The 26,733-nt window shown below is 42.0% G+C and overlaps 2 protein-coding genes across 2 annotated transcripts; both read left to right on the forward strand.

Moving 5' to 3' along the window:
- The first annotated feature begins 1,462 nt into the window (after nt 1–1,462).
- On the forward strand, nt 1,463–5,037 carry LOC147895208 (RING-H2 finger protein ATL58-like). The gene is made up of 3 exons (XM_087383714.1): nt 1,463–3,138; nt 3,421–3,515; nt 3,715–5,037. Exons 1-3 carry the CDS (start codon nt 2,932–2,934, stop codon nt 4,091–4,093), a joined length of 681 nt encoding a protein of 226 aa, XP_087239840.1. The 5' UTR covers nt 1,463–2,931; the 3' UTR covers nt 4,094–5,037.
- Nucleotides 5,038–22,529: 17,492 nt separating this feature from the next.
- Nucleotides 22,530–25,973, forward strand: LOC147895209 (uncharacterized). The gene has a single exon (XM_087384211.1). It carries the CDS (start codon nt 22,590–22,592, stop codon nt 25,641–25,643), a length of 3,054 nt encoding a protein of 1,017 aa, XP_087240337.1. The 5' UTR covers nt 22,530–22,589; the 3' UTR covers nt 25,644–25,973.
- Nucleotides 25,974–26,733: the final 760 nt, after the last annotated feature.

The following is a 26,733-nucleotide window of genomic DNA, read 5'->3' on the forward strand; positions in this document are numbered from 1 at the left end:
TAGGGAGAAGGATTTTTTTTTAGTTTGGGAGGTGGGGGCGGGGTACAAGGAGAACCGCACCCTCAACCAACTTATAGTTTTTTTGCCAATAACATGATCCTTGGATCAAGAAAACTAGAAAGTATCTCCCTTAAAATTACGTTGACGAAAAGTGTTTACCAAAGTTCTGAGATGCCACACATTATAAACATTTGCCAAATAGCTTTCATCTCTCTTGGTAGAGACTCTAGCATACCTTGAACCACACACACACACACACACACACACACACCTATTGTTGCCTTTTTTTTTAAGGGTTTCGAAGTGAGATGAGGATCCAATAAAGTCTTCTCAAGCTTTGTGCAAACCTTGGATAGGCCCAAAAGAGATGCAAGATAGTTTCACTCTCAGGTTGCATGATTCCTTGAGAATCAATAATAACTAGGGGTGGCACTCCTCCTCCATTGCATCTCCTTCGTTGCTAGTTCGTGTGAATTGGGCCTAAGTCCTCTTATACGCCCTTCAAGACTAACTACCCCCTTCGCGCCTCCTAACTCACACACATGGTCATCTATGAGGGACACACTGCTCGCAGCCTACACTGACAAGTAGCATAGGGCTTCTTAAGGGAATTGAATGTGGGCAACTAGCTCAGGTGGGCGAATGCTGCTCCACTTTCGAAAACTTTTATAGTTTTCCTATATTTCTCCCTTCATTTTTTGAGTGAGTTCGTGTCTGTCTCCTATAAGTGAGTGAGCGGGGGATGATTGGGAGGGCTTCCTTCATCTTCATCTTTTGCTCTCCAAACCATGACTAGGACCACTCGTAGGCTCTGAGAAGAACTAGTGTTCACAGAAAACCTGCAAACTATATACAATGAACCTTTTCATATTGATCAGTAAAAAACATTTTCTTAGTTGCGTAAAATCAGCAAAATTTTAGGCAATTTAGTGATATATTTTAGCTGAAATATCTACAAAGTTCTGAAGAAAAAACCTTGGAAATGTGGAAATGTTATCCTTTCTAAGTTCTCTGAGCTCTGAGTGCAATTGGACTCCGAGGAGTGTTCACAGAAAACCTGCAAACTAAATACAATGAACCTGCAACATTTTCATTTTCACTCGTAAAAATTATTTTATCAATTTTGTAAAACGGGCAAAAATGTGACGAAGTTGAGTTATATGTTAGCTAAAAACTGGGCAAAATCATAGGAAAACAATTAAAATGCGAAACCCCAAGTTTGGTGATTTGTTGATAAAAACGTGTTGTGCGAACACTGAATTGGAGTGGATCTTTGTGTGGGGGGGGGGGGGATACAATTGATTGTGGTGTTGTGAGTGGGGTGCAGAGGAGACATGTGCGTGAATAAATGAAAATTAAGTGCGAGAGGAATCTGCATTTGCTAGAGCCATTCAATCGCTCGCACCACACCATCACCAGGTCGTGCTTGCAACTCCTCCTCCTCACCAGCTATGGAGATTTCTGCTGCATCAACACCTTCACCAGCTATGGCGTTTTCTGCTGCCTCAACACCTTCACCAGCTATGGCGTTTTCCTCACCAGCTGTGTACATTTCTGCTCTCAACGCCTCCCCTCCTGCTTCTTCCCTTTGACCCATCAGCTCCCTCCTCCATTTCATCGATTATCCAGTCTTCCTCCCCCCCAGCTTCCCTTCACTGCACGCCGCCATCGCTGCTTTGATCTTTCACAACTTCTCGTACTCTGCACCGTTGGCTTTTGCTCCGCAGAAATACAGCAAAGCTCAACCCACCACATCGACGACGCAGAGTGTTTCTTCCGCAAGCTCCAGCCGACGCTGCGGCTCCATTGGCTATTGCAGCTTCGTCTCCGCCATTGCTACCGTTGCCATAGCATCGGAGAAAGCCATCGTTGCGACAGCCTCCGTCGGTTCGTTTCCCTTGTCACATCCACACCCACCGGAGCCTCTACCTTTCACCTGCAGACGTCCACATCCACCCCGAATCAATCAACAATCAGTTTTTACTCCCCTCTTGCGTTCGCGCCTTCTCTCCGGAAGCGCATCGCCGTATGGTCAACCGGTCGAATCCGTCCCCCTTGTTCAAAGCGGAAAGAATCCGAAAGATGCTCGCAGTGAGTGATTGTCCGGTCAAAGGAGGTCATCTCTGATCTGCTGCCGAGTTCCCATCATTGGCATGAGTCAGATTGGAGGAGGCCGTAAAGCTGATTGCCATAGCAGGCCGCATTTACAGATGAAATGCGGCGGTGAAGCAGTCGCTGAGGGGGTTAGAGGGACGAAGACAGGGAGAGAGAGAAGGGGAGAGGGACAGGGAACGGAATCAGTCTTGGCACAAACGACATAGTGCATTTTGTTGTAGCTCGCTGATCCTGCGCAGGGGGATGCGGCAAGGCCCGATCTTGGCGAGAGATGCTGCTGCAGCAATCGGATGCTCTGCAAGAGCGAGGAGCAGGGCAAAGTCAATTGTGTCTTGCATCGCCATAGCCATGCGTTCCGTTTTGGTATGCGTGCCGCTTCGCAACGACGACTAGGCTTCCGGAGAGCTGGACAATCGTCGTCCTGCGAGAGATTGTTCTTCCAGAGCAAGACGACGGCACAGTCTGTAGATCTCTGGTCGCCTTATCTCGCATGTTGTTGTCTGGAGTGGAACTTTCTGCCGGCACGCACTTGCCGCCGTAGCTTCTTCTCATCCGTCCCCAGCAATAGTGGCTATGGCGGCATAACTTCCAAGGGAGATAGATTCGAGGCGGAGAACCATCGATCAACGGAGACGGACGACCTCTGCATGCTCGATTTCCAGCGTTTGCTTGCCATCGTCGCATCGCATCTTCCCTCCACTAACGAATCGGTTCGCAACGCGCTGCAACCATATACAGATCCTGACTGTTCTTCGTCTCTGCCATCAGCGAAGCAGGATTTTGGAGCGATTTGTTGTTGATCCGGATTGGCGAAGAATGTCGAACAACCAGGGAAACTCGATGGATTGCCAAGGGTCTTGCCCAACCTCGCCCCAGCTCCAGCTCTATCAAACCATCATCTTCGCCACTCCGGTGCTCTTTGCATTCATGCTCTTGTTGCTGTTTTGCATGCTTTACCTCCGAAGACGCAGAAGTGCCAGCGTCCACTCCCCGCAATTCTTCGCCAGAGGTCTTCTCATGACGGTAAGGGAATCGTATCTCCCTCTGTACTATTCTTTCCTCTCTTGATTCAATTGCGTACATTCTGCTGTTTGCTCCTCTTGTGAAATGCCCCTTGCCCTGAGTGCTAGCTATTTGAGGTTCTCGTTCTCGCCGCCATGTCTTGAATCGATGATACATATGACATCTTAGCATCTCAGCAATCTTGACAGGCTTACTTGGCATGTTTAGAGATCTTCGCTTCTAGGATTTGTTAAAACTGTTGTTGACGGGTTTCACCTGACGTTTGCTGGTACTTCAATTCAGCCACCATTAGACCACGGCCTTAGCAAGTCATTTAGGCAGGCGCTGCCGACCATTCCATTCGACGAAAAGTTCGGAGCAAAGTGCGAAGACACGCAGTAAGTACTTAGACCTTAACACATCTACGTCAAACATTTTTCCTGCATTTTTGTTTTGTGAGCATCTCCAGTTTTGGTCCTGGTTTCGTACAAGCTGGCTCTTTTTCTTCAGGATTCGGTCTGAAAAGAGAGTCGACTACTGCTTTATCGAAGGACTGTACCTTCAATCCATATTCACGAGACTCCTTGATTGGTGTAGGTGTGCTGTTTGCCTGGGTGATTATCAGCCCAACGAGAAGTTGCAGCAGCTTCCGGTGTGTAATCATTCGTTCCATGTTCAGTGTATTGATCAGTGGCTATCAAAAAACACGACGTGCCCAATATGTCGGACTTCACTTCTTCAAGATGGCAGAGTTAGTTCTGGGGATTCAATGCAGTGTCCAGATTCAAGCAGCAATGAAATGTTGTTAAGAGAAGAAAATAGGCTGTGGGAGGAAAGGGTTGTGAGTGAGATTCAGGAAGGAAGTCTACATATTAGAGGGGATATGTCAAATGGGGCAAGTAGTAGCGCTGCAGCATCCTCCGAATCAGCTGCTCGACTCAGCTGTGATCATGTGATCAACATAGAGCGAAGCTAATGAGCACTGGGTAATGGCTATCCTACACTATTTAGATCATATGGAAGTCTTATTGATTGGGGATGGCAACTGGTGAATAATGAAGGCTTCGTTCATAGCATTGGTTCAAGCTTCAAAATGTCATCGTTTAAACCTTGCCAACAAAGAATTGCTATGTGGAGTTCGAATCTGGACGTCCAAGCATTGACGGAGGTAAATGTAAATGCCAGCTTGTACGAGGTACTGTGGGAGTGGATGGATTATGTTTGGTCAAGTTGAGGGATTGGCCAGCATTCAGAAAGATTGAATAATTGAGTCTCGCTCTTGTATATTATTAATTGTTTTGTGTTCTTGGAAGGTGTCTGATAGCCAGTAGAGGCCACATCTTTAAAGCTTTTGTAGCTGATGTTAATGCTGTGAAGTGGTTGCAGCTGGGAAACTACTTCAGATCATTAACAAGTCACACATCTTCACCTCAGAGGCAGGGCACTGTTACTCTTGTGGCTTCTTCCCTAGGAAAAAGGGATCTTCCTCCTGAGGTGCTTTCTCTGGAGTCTGAAAATTAGATTGGAATATTGGGCTCTTGAAATGATGTACTGCTGTAATTGCTCCAATAAGAGCATGGTTTAGAAAGGGCTTGTTTTGGGCCTAAAGTACAAGATGTAGTGTGGGATGGGGCTTTGAATCTAAAAAGGTCTTGGTACACTTAGCTCTGACTTTTGTCCCCAACGTGTCTTTACGACCATGGCTTCTGTCCTTTTTACAGATTCTATCCCTCTGTCAACTTGCTGGGATGTTCGCATTCCCAAGTTCTAATAAGAGCATTTAATTTAGGCTCGTCCTAGGGAGGATAAAGGATGTGATGTTAGCCTAAGAATACTGGATTAGAGGTGGCAACCATGGGAGTCAACTAGAGGACTCATCTTGTATGCTGGAAACTCAAAAGGTGGTCACTCTTTTTTAGTATTATCATTAGTCTGTCTTGTATTCTCATTTTTTTACTAAAGAAATACCTCAGCATCAACTGCAGTCTTAGTAAACATACAATCTGCAGCATTGTAATTGCTGATTGTCGCCTTTATTTACAAAGCTGAGATTTTCTGACTCATGCCCTACTCATGGGATCCGGGCGATGCAGGAAGGACAAATTGCCACCAATGTCTACCCTACTCTCGTGCGTTTTAGGAGTGTCTGTTGTGACTGAATGTGGAAAGCTTAATGAGCTCCAGATTTTTGTGGAAGTATTGAGATATATCAACATCATCATAATATGAGATTCACATGCCATCAAACATGTGTTATCTCCCTGTAACATAAAACTTAGATCAGGAAGGATTTTGCAATTTCATGGCTCCTCCCAATTTTCTCTGGAGAAAATATATATCATTTACTTCAAAAATGTCACTCTTGCTAAGGTGAATTTCACAGGTGCCAATCAATGAAAGTTGGAGTCCTAAGTGATCAAGGCTGAAGTGCCTCTAAAAGGTAGAGGGCTGCACAATTCCGTGACGTCTGCATGTGAGTTAGGTGTTTTACTTTCCTGCTATTGCTTGGTTCTAAACAATGATCAACAAGACAATTGTGCGTGGTCATGACGAACACTTGATATTGGGCTTGCATCTTCCTTCTAGAGCTTGATTGAAGCATCTGGCCCTTGCTTCAAACGTAAGACTCATTAGGATTTGAAATCGGGCTGTGCTAAGCATTAATCTTGTCTCAGCTCTTGGGATCATTTTTGCAACGACCCTTGCTTTGGTGCTCTACATGCTGCAATATGTTTGATTGAGAGACCTGAGTGTTAAGTTTTTTGTGGTGCTACGTAGCCCATATTTCCTTCTATGAAGAATTGTTTAGTTTTTCAATACCTTTCTCAACTATGAGCTATTATTCTGTGTTCTCCATTTTGTATTCTGCCCTCGACTGGATGCGTCTTTAAGGTAGCTCCATGTACTTGGTTGGATCAAGATTGCTCAAGACGTGTCTTTAGACTCGTAGAATTGGATGTTGACATCGGGTTCTGCTGGCTTGATTGCCTCTTCTGCTGGTTTGATCAGCTTATCAGTTCCGGCCGAACTATTTTTGCCAGATCGAGTCCGCCATGTATTTGGTGGATCCTGTATATGATTGAGGGTAAGAGTCTTACAAAGTGAAAAGCTGAGCTGCCAAAGATTGGTAATGAGTCAATTCAAACGAAGTAGCAAGCTTTAAGATTGACTAGTTAGTGATCCAAACTTAATATTTAAGCACTTGTAAACCTAAATTAACAAAAATAGCCTAGTGAAAACAAATGCCTAAATTGTGACAGAAAAGTGAATTGCTATGGATTGGTCTTGACATGATCCAAAATTGTGAGAGGAGTGGATTACTTTGATCCAAAAATGCCCATGCATTGATGCATTCTTGGATTGATTTGTAGTCTCTGGTGAGGTTGTCAAGGCTTTATAAAATCATATGTAAAACCAATGTTAATTGATGGATAAATATGGTTCACACCTAAAACGAATGGGATATGGTGAGTGTGCGTCTGACTTCAAATAGGTATCAATGCGAGATATGCATCCCATCCCCTTTCTGTTCTTAATAGGATTACTTTCATTAAATTATACCTTTTGTGGTAGATGCTGTGGATAGTAGATACTATGAATAGAAGAATAATGTGATCAAAACCACATTTTCTGCTCCTTGGGATACGTTTGCTTTCACACTCATTTCCTTTGGGCTTGGAACTGCACTTGTAAGATCTTTGCTCATACCTTGATTACTCTTTTTGAGTGAACATGCATGATTTTGTGATCTATATTGAGCCAAACATCACCAGGTTGTTGAGGCTTTATAAAATCATATGTAAAACCAATGTTAATTGATGGATAAATATGGTTCACACCTAAAACGAATGGGATATGGTGAGTGTGCGTCTGACTTCAAATAGGTATCAATGCGAGATATGCATCCCATCCCCTTTCTGTTCTTAATAGGATTACTTTCATTAAATTATACCTTTTGTGGTAGATGCTGTGGATAGTAGATACTATGAATAGAAGAATAATGTGATCAAAACCACATTTTCTGCTCCTTGGGATACGTTTGCTTTCACACTCATTTCCTTCGGGCTTGGAACTGCACTTGTAAGATCTTTGCTCATACCTTGATTACTCTTTTTGAGTGAACATGCATGATTTTGTGATCTATATTGAGCCAAACATCTCAAGAAGGTGACATCTATGTTTGATAGGACGAATAATGATAGGGGGTGCATCAATCCTAGCAAATGTCAAATGTGAGGATAGTCATGCATATCATCTCCATTAGCAACATCAGCACTAATCCAACGAAGATTGAAGTCTTTGTTGCTTAGCAAACGCCATAGAATCTTCATCTTCTACGGGCGTTTTTAGGTTTCATCTTCTACAGGCGTTTTTAGGTTTGTTGGCTACTATGACAACTTCGTTTTCAACTTCATAAGTAATCTCGTCTCTCACTCTACCCTTCCATAAGGAGTACTCGCCTTGTGGACACAAGCGTGTTACCTCAGTTTTTTGGCGTTGAAAGATGCCTTCAACTTTGCCCCTATCCTAATTGAAAACTTTGGTTCTATCCTAGGATGTGATGATCCATTCATGATCTAGCTATAAGTTTATTTCCTATTTCGAAAAGGTGATAAAAATCACATGTATCCTTTGCCTTTTGCTCTAGTTAGATAGTACTCATCGAGATAAAGTATAATCATGATGGGTTGGCTCTGGTATTTGGCCTAAAACACCTTTGCCACTATCTCCATGGTTGGCCATGTCAAGGAAGTATCTCGTGTATGAGAGAGTGAGGGCCATTGTTGTGGGTGTGCCTGCCAATGTGAGGTAGGAGGGGACAAATTTAGGGTTCTCTAAGAGGCCATCATGGAGGTGGTTTGCTGCGGGGGTTGTTTCATCCGCCCCTAAGGCTTTTGGTAGGCTGCTAGGTGGTCGCCACATAAATCTCACCTAGGCACTTAGGTGGGCGCCACATAGGGTCACCTGTGCCTCAGTTTGGGAGCCAACCAGGCCTCGAACCTAGGTTAGTGACCCGACGAGCAAGTGTTTTGGACTGCTGTTTAGAGTAGTTTGAAGAGGAGTGCGAGGAGGTTCGTACTATTCAGAGTACATCAAAGGGTGACCTTTTTGAAGGGTGTTTTCACATCTGAGAGGTGGTGTCTCCAAGGCCGGACTCCAAGGACTTGATGGTACTATTAGGTGCAAGCTTCTTCCTTGTTCTTTGCCAGCCCTTTCCTCTCTTCTTCCTTCAATCGCCTTTCTCTTATCTTCTCATCCAATCTTCTCTTTCCGTTCTGCTCCTTCCTTTCGACATGGCTACCTTGGCAGAGATGGTTGAGAACAAGGTGAAGATTCCCGTATTACCCAACTTCCTAGTAGACCGTCGGTGGAAGCAATTACGGTGTTTGGAGTGTCATGATGGAATCCGTCTTGCAGTCATACGACCTAGGTGACTTCATTTTGGTGGAGTTCATAGGGCCAGGCCCCCTTGCAACAGAGCTAGGGATCGTGGAGCAGAACAAGGCTGAGAATTTGGCTCAGACCTGGGATAGAGTCAATGCAAGGGTACGTTCTTTGATTTTTCTGAACTGTACTTTTATGTATCATGTGAAGTGCAGCCATCATGATCGCTTAGAGTCGTTTCATCCTAATTCTTGACAAATGCTATCATCCATCCATTCATTACCTTTCCTCCTCACCTATTGCCAATGAACAACCATGTCTTCCTTAACCTGTCCACTTTCAGCTTCCCTTGTTCCAACCTCTAGTTGCATTTAGATGTTCCTCGCCTTCACCCTCCCCTCTTCACCTTCCTTCCTTCCATCCTCCCAAAATTCTAGCCAAAACGAAAGGGTCTCCACCCTTGCTCCTCCACTCCTCCCCTCTTCATCTCCTCACAACCTGTAGTAATGGCTAGAGGCTCTCCCCCTTTTAGTCATATAGACGTCATCTTCCTTCATCACATCCTTTCAAGCCTCTAGCCATAGCTAAAGGTTGTTTCTTCTCAGCCCTCTAATCATACCTTCCAACACCTCCCAATGTTTGGACATGGCTAGAAGTTATCTGGACTTACTCCACACCTTCCCTCTCTACTGTCTCCAAACCTCTAACCATGGTTAGGGGCTCTCCCCCACTCACTACATCCATGCTCACCTTCCCTCTTTAGCTCCTTCCAATCTCTAACTATACTAGATGTTCACCTTCCTTACCACAATCTTTCCTCATGCCCTCTCAACCTATGTTCCTATCTATAGACACAACCCTCACTAATTTGCACATTCAAATAAGGTTTGCACACACAATTTGCTTCCTCCTCTCGGCATTGCATTTAGCATTGCATTTAGCTACTAGTGAGATTTCCTTGTAAAGTAATATTGCGTCTAATAGAATGGATGGCGAAGACAAAACAATGGCAACCTAACACTTGTGTGGACATTGTGTGCACCTCATTACATCGAGTTGCTTATTAAGCATATTGGCGAGTGGCAATCTAGTGAATAGGTGTCTTGTGGATTTTGAATTTGTCACAAAAAAATGGCATGTTATTTCCATGTATAAAGAGTACAAAGCAAAGGAGCCCCTTTTCCTATACATTCTATTTTTTTCTGATTTTTTGTGTGTTCCCTACTAAGCTACATGCATGATGGTTCTCCAAAATGGATGGCATGGGAGGAATCATTGACACCCAAGGCAAGAGATATCATGATTGACATTTCATACTTCTCTCATGATGTGAAGATTTTGGTTGGGCCTTTGTATCCCATTATTATTGCAGTACAACTTTTGGATACTAAGGGTCCTCTACATTTGATCTTTTGTATTAGATGATAAGGCAGACGCAAAAGCCTTTAGATCATTGCACTCATCTTATTGCAAATCAAACACTACTTGTTACACTCTTTAGTCATAAAAGCTATTGGTTCCAAAATTTAAAGTTAAAGCTAGTTATGAATTAGTGGTGACTTCAAAGTAGATAACAATGTATAGCTTTCCTTAGTCATGTTGTCATATGTGTGTTGCTAAATGACATCGTGGAGAAAATGCAGGAATACATGTACTAGCAGATGGGATTGATTTACAAACCAATCCATGTAGTGGCACTTTGTAGGATCCATTGGCAACACAATGATTATGATTTGTGATTGCATGGTGACGTAGTACAAAGCAAGCATCCCTCATATTTAGATACAATCTTTTACTTTAGGCAACTGGGAGGATTGACTATGCAGTGGCACAAGAGAGCTACATATAACATGATGGGAACTCAGTCATATCTCCTACAACAACTTGTTTGAGAGTCTTTGGATAGGATTTCCCATTGACAGGACATAAAAATATCCTTTTTAAGGGTTACAAAATTAAGGTGTGTATTATGTGAAGCCAAAAGCACATCTGAAAAATATTATGGTTGTAGAAAATAATTTACAAGGCCTTGTTTCACCTCTCCAAAAGGAGACAGCTCTACAACAACACCATTCATTGTAATCAACAAACTCTAGCACCCCAAAAAAAAATACATCATACATGCGAATAATTGTTCCCATGTAACTATTATCATAGAAAATAATACGGGTAACTTTAGAGTTACTAAAATTCCAATAAAAATCAAGAAAATCATGTAAAGTCAATGTACAGAATGAAGTGAATGAAGCTACAAAGGGACCAAGCCCTTTTCAATGTGCATTTCCATACATATGAGAATTTGTACGTTTCAAGTGGTGTATCCCATAAGTAGTACACAAATTTTCTTCTAAATAAGAACTTTCTATCTATGTAGAATCTCTAAAAGACTAAAGAGAAACCATCTCTAGCATCATAGAAATACAAAAACACATAGAGAATGCGACCAAAAAAAAGTATCCCAAAATTGTATGCCATAGAATGGGCATAAATAGTCTCCATGTGCATAAAAAAGAATCTTCCATCGGCTTCCATCATAAAGGAAAAAAAGAAACTTCACAATGGTGGACTCTTAGAAAGACTATATGTTAGCATATGAGTTCCAAAGCTTGAGAGAGAGCATACCTGAGATTTTTGGTCATATCATGGTTATGCAAAACTTTTTCCATCCAAGACCCTTTAAGAAATGCCAAGATTACCTCCACCAAAAGAAGGTTATACATACAATTGGAGTTAGGACAATGACTAAGAAAGCACATACATTAAAAAAATGAGTCATACTAAAATGTACATGTATCATGGAATAAAGTCAACTTACCAACTATTACTTCTCATTCTCCTCTTGTAATTTTCTTTTGACCACCATTCAAGAAAGGAAAAACCTACATAGAGTGGTAGATCCAAAATCAAGGGTCAACACACATACGTTTTTTGCAATTTGGATAATCCCAAAAGGTTCTCATCTCGCAGGTTTAGATCCTTGCACATGTTTACCCTAAAAAAGCAACCTCTTGCACTCGGTAGCACATACAACATAATACTTGCTTGCTATAATTATGTATCCTCATAAGAATGTGTCCTCCCAAAAAGGCATCACTTTCACCAATATCCTGTGTTCTATAAAAGCTTGCAAATGCATTATCCACTAGTTGCTCATGCAACCTCAACATAAACTTGAAACGACTCACCTCCTTCTTTCCATGAATATGTCTCCAACTTATCCAAGAGTTTGTATATAAAAAATCCATCAAGCCCTAAGACAATCCATGCCACCACTTCCATGCATATATGGTAGTCTCCAAAGTATATCCATTTCCAAGGACAATGCTGTCAAAAGTGTCACAACATACTTTGCATTTATTATATTGCGATCTTAAGACAAGCAACTAAAACCTTATTATCATTTCCAACTTGTCTTTTTACCTCACATCCCTTCATTGCAAAAACATTGGAGGCAGAAAAGATTGGCTTTTTATCCATCCAAGTGCATGCAGTAAGGCCCCTTTGACTTGAAAATACAAACTTGCAAGCACCTCTAGGTCCATTGTGCATATGCAACATATCTTTCTAATTAAAATGTTTCCTATTGAAGATAAATGTACCTATACTCCATGTCCCTCATCACATAAATGATCCAAAAGCTTTATAGAAGTGAAGAACCTATCAAAGTAGATGTGATGCCCTTTTGTCTTCAAGTACTTCCACAAAATTTGATAAAACATGAAAAGATAACTGTACACACGAAACCTTATCATAAACTTGAAAAGAGTAGTTATATCTAGACTTTGAGTCACACATGTTCCACAATTGAATACAAAATTTATGGATCTTCTTAGGATTTTAGACACAACATGGAATCAACTTACATGTAGAGGGTATAACCCTCTCATCCACTGTAAATTTTAGGGTTATAGAATTGCTAGAAAGTGGCATTCAATCTCTCTTCCATGGGTATGATTTACCAAATATTATAATCTCTTGTTCCCCTAGTTGTTGAACTTTGTGAGTTGTCTCTACATGTAAAAAGCACGTAATTTGATGATAAGTAGTTTGACTCATTTTCTCACCATAATTAGGGACCTTCATAACCCCCTATGTCTGATCCTTCCAATAGAAGTTATTGCATCCCATGAATTGCAAGGACACTCCCAAAGACACAACCAAGAATCTAAGAAGGGAATTCCTATCCAAAGGGCACCAATTATGAGTGGACTCATGCAAACACAAGATGCGTACCCATTTCTCTTGTACCTACCACTTTGTCTCATTAATGATTATGTCAATAAACTCCAAAGGAAAGAGCATGAGGAAAAATAAATCTCAAAAAATTCACATGGCATTTGACACAAATTAGGACCTTCATTACCAATGAAAGAAGGCATAAGAAAGAATGTACCATTGGGCTCAACCTCCATGCTGTCTCCACTTTTCTAAACTAGTGTAGAAACATTGATCGAGTCATCCAAGCCATCAATATCCCCTAAGACTGGCCCCTTTTCTTCCAAAAGCTCATCATCAATGTCCACACCTTATTCTACATTTGCATGCTCATCTCTTGATACCATGTCATGATTAGGTAAACCATGTGAAGCTTGGCGCCACCCTTGGGCCCTTTCTCTTGTGAGGACATCCCCTCTGTACCGTTGTAACAAGTCCATTATCTTGCACATCCTGCATTTATTACCATCCTCTATAGAAGAAGAACAAGATGACGTAGATTCATTTGGACCTACAGTAACCTATTGGACCTTCCTTGGTCTTCATCAACCAAGATTCATTTGTTTCTCTTATGCTTATGCTCTTTTCCCCTCTTCTTTTCCCCCTCTTTCAACTCTTTTCCCCTCTTCCTTCTCTTCCTCTATATAGAAAAGCATTGATGTCCTTTCCATGTTGTTGCATTGCCCATTCTTATCGAAAGAAGGTGACGAACAATCACAGAACAGCCAGGCTAAGTCTCTCAAACTTGTAAGGTGAGGTTGTTGGGATAGGGGAAATTCCATGGCTATAGAGAGCTCCTGAGAAGAGGTGATGATAGGTCCGAAAAAAATCAGTGCTTGCACACAGGTCTGAGCAGCAAAACTATCATGACATTTGTTTTGGAGCCATTCGTTTGCTCATCCTTTGACTAAACCTTTCAAAATTTTGTTCAATCTCAACTATTGGATCCCAACAACCAAAATTTGATCCAATGGTCAAAAAAAAACATGAAGGGGGCACTCATTTGCAAGGAATTTGCATCATCATGAAAAGAAGATTTCCTTGGTTGAAATGTGAGTCTTTCTTTAGTCTAAAATTTTATTGAAAAGTTTTGATAGATTCTTTTAGATGGTGAAGAATTTTGGAATGACATAAATTGTCCCTTAAAATTGAAGTATTGTATAATGCGATGGAAAAGAGAGGATGCGAAAAATGCTTCTAGGCTTGCCATGAAAATTCTAGAAACATGACGAGTTAACATGCTTGTAACATGATACTAGAAAAAGCACATTTGCAAAGTAAAGATAACTGGGTCGGGAGAAAAGTATTCTTATGGTCGCAACATTTGGAAACAAAGTTGGGGGAGGTTCACATACTTCTTGTGCATCCATATGAAGCAATTGATACTAAGGGTTAGGGGGTGATCACCTTGGGAAAGAAACAAATACAAAATCAAATGAGGCATGTGGAGGTTGGGAAAGCTGTGATTCAACAATTTGTTAAGTATAGTGCACAAAAAATGCCTTATAAATTTGCACAATGATGAGATAGGGGAATGTGAGACACAAATAGTCATCTCATCTATGTACAAGCAAGTGGATTTTTTGCAACAAGTCAACAAAACAATGGAGGGTTAAAGTATAAGCCATTGTAAAGGTCAAAGTTTAGTACTTAATTTTTTGAAAAAAAAAGTTTAGTACTTAAAATGAAGCTAAAGATAGAAAGTGAGAGGGAAAAAATGTTGCTGAAGAGAAAAGCACAAAGTTTACAACAAATGTCTTGCAGAAGCCTATATTATGCATGGAGGTTGTCTTTAGAGTAGGACCCAAAGCAAAATCTTTACATCATTCATGACAAGATGGATCAAATGAAGACTTGCATACCAAGACTACAACATATATCAAAATAATTGAACCATATTATGCAACTTCTTGTAGCCTTAAAAGGGATTCTCACTCATGGGCATGGACAACTAGATTATGTAAACTTCTGCTTATAGTATTGGAAGAATGACACTAACTTCAATATTGGTTCATTGTCACTATGTTTGCTAAACCTTGAGAGGCTAGACAAGCACATGTATGGTGATATTTCTAACAAGGAGGGTAGTAGAAGGCAAGATTTATTCTCTACGTAGATTGTACATGCATGAAGATGGACTCTTGAAAGGAAAACTAAATAAATATGACATTGAGGCTGCAATAAGTTTAAGAAGAACTTCATCCAATAGAGAGTACAAGGAACTTCAGCGAGTGCTACTCTTACAGGTAGACAATTATGGTTTTGAGAATAGAAATAGATACGGGTACATGCATGGTAAGGTGGAAAAAAAACCTGTGTCCTAGACAATGGTAGGGCAAGTGGGTTGGGTGGAAAATGAAGGAACATTTGGAATTGAAATCTCACGTAGTAATGTGGCACTCAATGTATAGAATGGCAAGAAACGTTGCATGGGTGCCCCCCCCCTCTCTCTCTCTCCTCCCGCTCACTCCTATGTTCTCTCTGTCTTGTTTGTCTTGTCTCAGTGACTTTGTGCAAGCAAATACCATCGGTCAGTGAGTCACTCTCTCTCTCTCTCTCTCTCTCTCTCTCTCTCTCCCCCCTTGCCTATATTTTCTTTTTGTTCTATCCACTCCATCTTTAGCAGTTCTCACTCACCCTTCTCACTCACCCTCTCTCTTTGTTCTTTCATTGTTTTGTATTACAGGGCATGGAAATTTCAACACCTTCAAAAGGAAGAAACCAAGGATAGCATATAGTTGCAATACAAGAACATGATAATATCTATACATGTTCTATGCTTGGCTACCCACATGAATCTGAGTTATGTGCCAAGACTAGAAGTAATGTAATAAAGAATTATCATGCAGAGAGAAAGTGGAAGCAATGTTATAATTCCAGTCTCAAGGTGATAAAATCATAGGACGAGAATTCACGTGAAGGCGCCAATGAAGAGAAGTGACAAAGAACATGCAACGAGTTTGTTCATCTTTTTAATCAACGTACATCAGGTCTGGATGTGGATATAAGGGCTTGTATTATCCAACGGATTGTGCAACACACTTCAATGAGGGGATTCCTTAGTGGATTGTAACAAAGATCTGAGGACACTCATGGAGGTTTAGTAGCAAGCATACACAATACACTCGCTATAGTGAAAGTGCCTAGAATCTCTCAGTAGTTGTTTTTCAAAAGAGCCAATATTATGAAGCTAATGAATGGCACCACAATAGAAACATCTCAAAAAAAGATTTCTGCTGTGTCAATAATGTTAAGCATAGACAGAAGAAAAGCAACTAATCTTGTTTGGAATAGGTAGAATATGTGTACATTGTATTGCCATTCTCACCATTTGAATGACAATTTCATCTAGTTGGGTCAATTATTGATGAGGTTAAGCAGGTGGTTTTCTCCTTTTGGGTTGCTTGTACCCATGTGTCACCCAACAAAAAAGATGTTTGTTGAAAGTGACTCAGAGGAAAATCTTACATCAAGCACCCTGTGCACCTCCTTGACCAGCCTCAGGTTCTCACAATGGTCATGATTTTTTCATTCTGTAGGTTGTTTCTATACCCCAACTTTATATTACTTTGATACTGATATTATCATGGTGGTGGATCACTCAAGTGGTAGTTTGCAACGTATCACATTTCTTTCAGGTGTTCACTCCAAAGAAATAGTTACCAATGCCACAATGGTATTACTAGAAAAAAGGGTTAATATTGTATGATTGTGTGGTAGTATAGAAAAGTTTTACACTAGCTATGATGTCTTATGGAGGAAGTCATGTTTCTTCTAGTACTACATTAGCAAGATACCTATGTAGTAGAATGCAATGTGACATACTATCTGTAGCTGGTTGTAGTAGTAATTTCCTTACAAGAAATCGGTTCCATAGTAAGGTGGCACTAGTAGTGCAAGAATGCTAGTATAAAAGTAAGGTTATGTGCAATCATGGGACAGGAAACAGTGGTAGCACAAGATACTAACAATTTGTAGTACTTAAGGTTGTGTGCTATCATGGAAATATACTTTACTTGAAACCAGTGGTAGCACAACGATATTGGATTCATAGTAAGGTTGTGTGCTATAATGGTAAGTTGGTAATGTACTTTACTTCTATTCCCGTTCCTGTTATTGCACCGAGATCATGCAAATATTTGTTTTTTACATGGGAGAATGCAATGACTGTGGACCTTGCAAGTTGCCAGTATGTCTAGTTGAGAAACCATTCAATGAACATTTTATAGCTATGAAGATTTTTGAAGACATAGAAGTAGGATTTACTATTGATTGGAAGACGAAGAAAAGAAGGTTCTAACACACAAGGACATGTCTACCAAGGATCTTATTGATCGGTTCAATGCTCTCTTGGTGGAATTTATCAAACACAAATTTGTGTACAGATGGCAAGCATAGCAATATAAAGAATGTTTAACAAGGTTCCCTGAAGATATGGTCGTATCATGCATAGATTTCACTGAAAACTATAGCTTCAAGGAGCAGAATGAGATATAGTCCATGCACTAGTATTCCATGCAATTGACTTCTGGGTCAAATTTTCCATACCGACATTTTTATAGAACGTCATTTCCAAGGGTCCCCAAAATAATTTTGGACCACAAGTTTGGTCATTTGAAAGATAAAAAATATAAGAGTATGTACACCAAAATTGAGATCAAAGCACTCATATATTGATAGTGAACTTAACATACAAATGTACAAAATATCACTATAAAAATGTGAGGGCCAAATTAAACATAGGAAGTCTCATCGATGTCAAAACAATCGATCAGTAGCATTTACATCGATGGCTTCATCTTGAGCCAAGTCTTGCACGTCAAATATGTCTATCTCAAGGTTTAGATACAATTGATCACCTATATCATCATCCCCTATGTCTATCTCAAGATTTACATACAATTGATCACCTATATCATCATCCCCTATTGTATATCTACCTAAGACTTGATCCTCTAGTTCACCCTCTAGTTCTCCCTCTTCTTCCCCAAAGTCGTGATCTCCACCTTCCCATTATAGTGTCATTATTGTCACCTTCTTCGTGGCCCATATCGTCATCTTCATCCTCTTCCCTAGATCCATTGGCATCATTATTTGGATCTTCTAATGGCATCTTTGTATCCACATTCCTATCTTCAAAAATATGTTTGCTTTGAGGAGCAACTTGGACCACACACACACACACGCATGCACGCATGATATACAAACATCAAAATACACACCTTTTGACCAATTGCAATAACACAAGTAACACTAGCGACATATGTTTTGACTTGGAATCACTCACAATACTAACCATCTAGCCTGTAAAAACACAAGTAGTTAGGCGTCCCAAACTAAACCCCACAAAGCATCCACTAAGACCCCTGCCATGTCCACTGCGCTCCTATGGAATACTTTGCCATAGTCACACTTGACTAAAATAAAATAATTTCCATAGCAAGAAATATCGAAAATACAATTCCATAACAATAGGCCAAGCCATGAACCACCTTTAATTTTTCCATTACTAAAGAACTCTTTGACAATCTCGAACTAATGGGGGCAATCCTTCTATTAGCTAGGGTAACCACTTGCCAATCAGTGCCACATTCCTGAGTCTAGGATTCGATAGATCCAGGCCTCCCAAAATTTTAGGAGCTTTGAGGGCTCCTATGGAATGTGATGCATAAACCTTTTTTTCTCCTCCTTAGCCCATAGAATCTCAATTCATTCCTTAAACCATAAGAATCTCTGGTGCAATAATTCCTATGCCCAATGGTGGGCCTAAATACCTCACCACTTTGCCCAAGCCGATCACTTGGAGATGATGTTGGAGCAACCCAGTCCTGTGGGGGTTCAGGGTTGGCTCTTAGCATAAACATCTTGGGTCAGCTACACTTGGAGCTAGAGGCCATGTAGAACTTGTCTAGAATTTGGAAAAGAGTCACGACGCTCACTTCCTCTTCCAATGAAAAGGAAACCATGTCCTCTACAAATAGTTGGGAGCCTAGCTAGTTGTTGGACGGGAGTGAGACTCCTCTGATGTTGCCTGAGTCGCCTACTCTCTTGACCATGTGGATCAAGGGGATAGTGCCAATCACGAAACATGGGAGCCAGGGACAACCCTGATGGATGGAACATTTGAGCTCAAAATTGCCAACCGCAACCCGGTTGAGACAAAGAACTGCCGATGCATTGCCAAAAAGGGTCTCAACTTTGCTAGTAACTTTGGACCCAAATCATAACCTATCCAACACCATTAACAAGTAGTATCATCTAACACGATCATAAGCCTTATCTAAATCAAAACTAAAAAGATTTACCTTCTGACCTAATTTACATGCATGATCTAGAGCTATGGAAATTTTAAGAATGTTCTCGAATATATCCCGTCCTTTGATGAAACCGCAGTGCTCCCAATCGACCACCAACATGTAGACTTCTCGGATCTTGATTGCAAATGCATTGGCTAGGATTTTATAGGAAGTATTGAGCATCATTATCGACCTCAAGTCACCTACCTTGAGGGGGAATAGACTTTTGGGGAAGACCTTGATTAGGCATGCATTTAGAATTTAGAAGTGAGGCCATTGGGGCCCGACGCCTTGTCATTCTTCATGGCATTTAATGCGGCCTCCAAATTATCCTTTGAGAATGAGTTGAGAACGGTTGACCCAGGACTCTTCCGAGAGAATCCACACACACTTATGCCCTATTGAAGAGCGCATTGTAGGTGGTATGAGAAGAAAATTTCCTAGTGATGACGCCTTCCTTTCAAGGGATTCGTCAACCATGATGGGAGTGATGGGAAGTCAAGACCGAGCAACGTCCACAAAAAATGATGTGCTCTAGGAAAGCGCTAGTATTGTTGCTCCAGAGAAAAGATACAACATTCCCATATTAATATCATTGCGAAGCACTTTGGAGGCACATCAAACCAAAAAAAAAAAACCTCTACCGAAGAACCGCGGAGAGTAGGCTTCAGTCCAGGAGGTCGCACTCAAATAGCAGGAACAGTTGTAGTTCTTTGTTTGAGGGCACTCTCCCCATGGATAGGTGCCCAAGCTCTAGCTTGATATTCCCTAGCTGGAGCTAGCAAGGGACCAGATGTTTGTGGCCAGACTCAAACTAGGGCACGGTTACCCACCTCTTTCGCTCGACAAGGCACCTCATCCTGCAATATCCTATCGGCTTCCTCGTCCCCCAATGGTGAAAAACCCACTTGTAGCTTCTAAGTGACAATTTTGACATATGAAGGAATTTCTTGTGGCTGTCCTTCATCTTGCAGCTTGGCGTAAGCTCCATCTTTCAAAGGGTTTTCTACTCATCACTTTCCTTGCTCACCATCTCGTCTAGATGACCCCCCTCATGGCATGGGCATTTAGGGAAGCCTCCTACTCCCTGTCCATTCAGCCGTGTGGTGATCATGCAGTAGGGGAAACTTACAGCTCTCCAACAGCTAGCCATGCTTGTCGAAGCTTGAAACTCATAAAATGCATTCATAATAACATGGTTGCGTTCTACACTATAAGAGCTTTTACGCCTTGAAATTTGTGTAACTCATCTAAAAGACTTCCCCCTTTTGGGTCTTGCACATTATTCAAAAAACTAAAATTCTTAAAATCTTGCATATTTTGTTACATAACTTATGATTTGTGGGTTGAGGAGCCTCATAATTTCTTCTTGCATATTTAAATTCTTTCCAAGAAATCCATGCATATTCTATATGGGCCTTGTCCTCCCATACTCTAGATTGATTCCAATAAGGGTAGTAACATAATGCATATTGAGTCGATACCCCAAGGTTGTGGAGCTTCCATGAATATTGCATAGTTTTAAATCAAACCTCAACCTTTAAAAAAGCAATTGCTTAAATTAGCATTAAAGGTTTGTCTCTATAAAGCACCTATTTCAATAGAATTGAATGTTCAAGCAAGTTTTAGCAAGCATTTAAGGGACTAAACATAGGTATATCCCCTTGAAGCCCGATTGGAATACATGTTTTAGAAAAAGATGTCATTCTTAATGCTAAAGGAATAGCTCTGAGGGAATAAAACTTACAAAGCAATAGAGTTATTGCAGCCAAGTAGTGACATTGTTCATTTAGTGATCAACGGCCCATGAACATTGGCCAATTTGAGCAATTGGTTAGCTAGAAATTCAAGGCAAGCAGAGTGAAGCCTATGTCGTGCTCTATATTGAGGACCATTCCTTTAAAAAATTGCTTACAATCTACAACTCTGATCACCATACTACCAATGCTGACAATTTTTAACTTATGCATATAAAAATCCCAAGCCACAAAAGCAATTCAGTCTACAACTTCGAAATTAATATTGGTCCACATTAATTGTGGACTTCCACATTAATTCAGCTAAGGGCCTTAGCTCAACAAACTAAATTAAAGCTAAAGAAATTAAACTAATGCAAACTATAAACTAACTAGTAGCACAAACAAACTAAGCTATATGTGTCCCAACGTTCGTTGGGCTGAGCCCATCCACTTTGGAGGCAACTTTAGGCTAGAGATGGAGATGAGGGAGGTGAGTTGAAACGGTGGTAGGCAAGGTGAGAAGAGGAGGGGGAGAGATCAGACACGATGCGTGAGTGGGAAAGAGGTAAGAGGAGGGAGAGAGTTGAGGAGGAAGGGCAGATAGATTAGGGCAGGCAGAGTGGAGAGAGGTAAGTGGAGGGAGAGAGTTGAGGGGGAGGGACAAAGAGGCGAGAGCAGGGAGCAGGGGAGGTGAGGGCAGGGAAGAGAGGGAGAGTTGAGGAGCAGGAGAGGGAGGGAGGGAGCTAGGAGAGGCACAAGGGGAGAGTGAGACAATGAGAGTCACTAAGAGGGAGAGGCATTGAGAGGGAGGAAGGGTTTGATGAGTGACAAAGAGAACGGGGGGAAAGATGCAAGGAGAAGGGCACAGAGGTGATGGCGATGAGGAGAAGAGGCATTTAATGTTCACCTTAGGACCTTGGCAATTGCGAATGTCACATCTCCACCCTTAGGATAAAATTTTAATTCTATGGGAACTAATTGTAATTGAATTTAGAGTTTTTATTCATTGGGGGGCCATATGGAACATTTTGGCATCCAAGGCTCCATACCATGCTCCCATCCATAGCACATACCGCCATTGAGAGTAAAGGGGCACATGTATGCTTAATAGTTTCAGGACCAACAACTCCATGAGAACATGTTTCTACTCTTTTGACTCGACAGCAATAGCCCATGATGGAGCTTTTATGGAAAATAGCCATGATGGAGCTTTTACGAGAGCTCCTTGCATGTCTACCTTTTTTTATCTTTCTTTTCTAGTCAACGCTCAAAAAAAAAAGTTTAGGTAACATCGAGATGGCATTGTGAAAGTCTCTACAAATTTATACTATAAAGTTAGGAAAAATATTTTTTTTTGGCCCTGAAAGTTAAAGGTAACATCGGGATGGAACTAGAATGCTTGGCCAGCTCTAAGTATATGGGCCAGCTGCTAACTATGTGGGCTATTGTTAGTAGCTAATAATAGGTCACTTGATCCAACGGCTTCGGCTTTGTAAGATTTTAGAGTTTCATAAAACGCTCTAGTGGTGGCAAAGTAATGATGAAAGTCTCTAAAAATTTATAATAAATTCTATCCCTTAAAATCAACAATTCCAAGAGGGATTTTTCGATTTCAACCTGAAATTTTAGGTGCTCAACTACATTGCTTTTCTTTACTTTCTCCCATCCCATTGATTGGGATCGGTACGTACTACGTGAGATGCGTGTTCTTCTTGTTCTTCGCCGTCGTCTTCTTCGTCCTCGACCTCTGATTCAGAAGCTCTTTGTTCACTCCATCGCCGATCTTCTTCGTCCTCCTCTTCTTCCTGCATCCAAGAAGCTCTACTTTCTTCACCTCATGGCCGATCTTCTGTCTGGTGGTCTCGTCGGTGCTGTCGTTGACAAGCTTTTCACCCAAGTCCTACAGTATGCCTCCCTTGCCCTCCATCGCAACAAGAATTGCCAAGCACTTTACACTCTCCTCACCCGTCTGCAGCCTTTGGCCTTGGAGATCTGTGCCAAGTCCGGTATCATCGGCAGTGAGGCGGTCGAGAGATGGCTAGAAAGCCTACGCGACCAGTTGGAGAGAGCGGAAAGGATTCTGCACGACTGCAATAGTCAGAGCAATATCAGCCTGAAGAGCGCCTCCACGTCCAAGAAGATTTTGCAAGTAACGCAAAGCATCTCGGATCTCATGCAAGAGGTCGGGCTTCTGCAGCTCAACTCCTCTCTCTCGTTGGCCGGAGGTCTTGATACCTTCCTAAAGGAGATAAGCTCTCAGGTAATGCGATTGCAACAGGATATCAGTCGCCTCGAATTGTCTCAGACCACCCGCAACGCCTTCACGACCCCAACCACGAACTTCGGGAGCATCATCGGTATCACAAGTGTGGGTCGCGCCTTCTCCGAAATTAAGCGTCAAGCGGACTCTTTTGGGGCAACTCAGTATTCCGGGGACGCTCCAGCGACTTCAAGTCAACCCAGAATACCGGCGATTGAACCGTATGGTCCCTCTCCCAAGCTTAGACGCCAGGACAGTGAAACTGTATTTGGAGGAGCTGCCGTTGTCGAAGATGTGCAGAAGCTGCTTTTGCTCGACGATGAAGGGAGACACTGGGCGGGTGTTTGGGCAACGGGTGGCGCAGGGAAGACGTTAATTGCTCAAAGAGTGTACAATAGCGCGGCTGTGCAAAGCCACTTTACAGGGGGCGCCTTCTGGCTCACTGTGGGCCGTGATCAGTCTATAGAGAAGCTACTGCATCTCTTACGGTTAGAGCTCACTGGACGACCTGGGGATTTTTTTCTTTCCAAGGAGGATGCAAAGAATGGATTGTGCAACGAAGTGCGGAATCTGAAGAAGGTGGTGCTGTTTTTGGATGATGTTTGGGATCCCACGGTGCTGGATTGGTTGGATGTTTTACCGACACGGTCAGGGAACAAGATCTTTGTGACAACCCGTAACGTGGAAGTCTTGGACAGGAAGCACGCAGCCAAGATGCAGATCCCGATGCTCTCCTCGGAGGATAGTTGGAAGCTTTTCTGTTGGCATGCATTCCATGGAGTGGCGAGTGTGCCACCTGCTCTTGAGGATGTGGCAAGGAAGGTAACCGACGAGTGCAAGGGTCTGCCTCTAGCCCTCAAGGTTATTGGAGCAGCCTTGGCGGGCAAGAAAGAACGCAGACACTGGCAACTATCTCTACACAAGCTGAAGAATGCAGACATTCTCAGTCGTGAGCATGAGAAACAGCTCTTTATGCGCCTGGAACTAAGTCTGGAAGACCTGCCTGACGTCCATCCCCACCTCAAGGATTGCTTTTTTTATTTTGCCGCCTTCCCTGAGGACGCGGCAGTGAATGTGGTAGATGATCTGCTTCATGTGTGGACAGGCGAAAGAATCGTTGGACAAGCATATGATCCGGAGGACGAAGCATACGAGTTACTGGGCTGGCTCATTGCACGCTCTCTGATCGAGCTGCATTCTCCACATTCAGGTGGTTTCCAACGCCAGAGTTTCATGATCTGTAAAATTCACGATGTTCTCCGGGACCTGGCTCGTTACATCTTACAAAGAAATACTGAGCCGCACAAACGAGAGTGCCTCTACGAAGCTGGCAGGGAATTGACACGGTTTCCGGCGGAATGGATGACCTCCAATGGCCAGATTTCCATCTCCAACCTCTCCCCACGTCAGGTCCACGCACGCAGACTCTCGCTCATGTTCAACAGTCTCAAAGAGGTTCCTTCACATCTCAATGCTCCTCATTTACAGGTACTTCTCCTGGGAAACAACCCTTTGACACAGCTGCCAAAAGGGTTCATTGACGGTTTCAGAAATCTCAGGGTGCTTGATCTCAGACATACTAGCATTGAAGAGATGCCGCACACACTCGGCAAGCTTAAGCTCCTTGTGGTTCTTAAGCTTTCTTGCTGCAACCAACTGCAGAGGATCCCAGATTCAGCTGGAGAACTCAAGAGCCTCAAATGGCTCGATCTCACCAGTTGTCAAAGGTTGTCTTGCTTGCCCAGCTCGCTGGTTCGATTGACTAGCCTGCAAATACTAAACCTGTTTTCGTGTATGAGAGTCTGGGACGAGAAAAGGTTATTTTCTGCTTCCAGTTGGGTGTCTCGGAGAGCTGTTTTGAAGGATTTGAGTTGTTTAGCGGAACTCGCGGAGCTCAAGATCGCCAGTTCTTCGCAGAAAAACTTCTCTGCTAACTTGAATGCACTCAAAAAGCTTCGCCTACTGGAAATACATTTCCCGCAGCTAGTCTCTCTTGCAGACCTCGGGAATCTAAAAACCCTAGAGGTTCTCAGTCTTGCAGGATGCCGCGCTCTAACGGGCCTGCCTGCTTCCATTGAATCATTCACCAATCTCGTCAATCTTAATCTTAGTAGCTGCAATGCTTTGTGTCGCCTCCCAGCTCTTGACGCTCTCCCCCGTCTTCAACACCTTGACCTCTCTGGTTGCGCCAGTCTTGTAGAGCTTCCTTCGTCCTTTGCGCGTGCTGGTGCCTTTCCGGAGCTGAGAGAATTACGAATGCACGCCTGTTCCGGGGTCCCAGTTTTCCCTGCTTTGGAAGCTGGAGCTATGCCTCACTTGATCCTACTCAATCTGTCTGGATGGCTACAACTCACCAGTTTACCTCACTCACTCCAACAACTCAAGAGCCTCCGGTCATTGACAGTAAGCCTTTGCCGGAATCTGCAGAGTTTGGACGAATCCTTGGATTTGCCGTGCTTGGCTAGCCTTGAAGAGCTGGATGTGAGTACCAATCGATCACTCTCTTCTTTGCCTGCAGCCATGGCGTCGATGCCCGAGTTAAAGGTGCTAAATTTGAAAGATTGTCCTGCTGCAATCCCCGACGAATTACGGGAACTGGAAAGCCAAGGTAGGCTGCGCATCGTCCGATAGAGTGAACAAAATTGGATATGCAGGTATTCACATATTCGCTGAAGCCTGCTCAGATTATGAGCCTTAGAAGTTAGGGTGTGCAATGTGCATGCATGTAAGTGTTTATGTGGTTAGTGTTTAAGGGTGTTATGAGGAATTCAACCCTTTAAATCCGGACATGTTTGCTAATTAAATGAGCGCATACTTATTGTGGGTTCCTTGGATAGGCAATATGTGTGCAATGTGCATGGTTAATGAAGAGGGGTTGAGTGCCCCATCTCGAAGCGTGGGATGGAATTCAACCCTTTACTTCATTGATTATGAGGCATATTTGCTACATCAAATGAGCACTTACTTTTTATGGGCTGCTTCTTGTATAGGCAACAAAGTCTTTGGCCTATTCATATTCTTTGTAGCATAGCAATATTTTCCATTCTATATGTAATAGGAAGCTTCGAAGGAGGAATCTCTCAACATCAATGCTCGTTGTAGACAATTTGAAAAGCATAACCTAGGGCTTGCCACTCATTAAAAAAGACTATTAGGAAAAGTAAAAAAATCCCATGAAAATGGAACTCTCCAAACTAGTTATTGTTGCGTGATGACTATGGTGACTTTCAGCTTTTAAAGGCTCTATAACCTCTTTAATATATTTAGAAAGTTTTTGTATATTGATTTTCTTAATCATAGAATGATTATTATTAAATAAGATATTAATTGTTACTAATTTATTAATTATAATTTTTGTCTTTTTTTAAAGAGAAGATTATAATTTCTATTCAAAAAATTACTTAATACAATAAGACTAAGTTTGAATGAATGAGCATAGAACAATGGAATGCAAAGATTGAGTCTAATTAATTTACAAAACAAGATTGAGTTTGAAAGAATAAGTATTAAAAATGACTCAGTCTACAAATTTAAGTAGAAAATTTAAAAAAGTAGTTTGTAAAGGTTGAGTTTACTTAACATTTATGAAAGGGTCAACATTTGCTTGGGTGTAGTCAATTGCGAAACTATTTTTGAGACTATTTTGGGATCGGGTCGCGACGCAAAGTGTTAGTGAGTCAGATTTTGAATTTTGCACAGACTTGTGTTGAGACACAATCTT

This window comes from Dipteris shenzhenensis, chromosome 13, assembly GCF_047967505.1.
Source record: "Dipteris shenzhenensis isolate YYH24624 ecotype China chromosome 13, Dip_SZ_1.0, whole genome shotgun sequence".
In the NCBI taxonomy this organism is placed as follows: Eukaryota; Viridiplantae; Streptophyta; class Polypodiopsida; order Gleicheniales; family Dipteridaceae; genus Dipteris; species Dipteris shenzhenensis.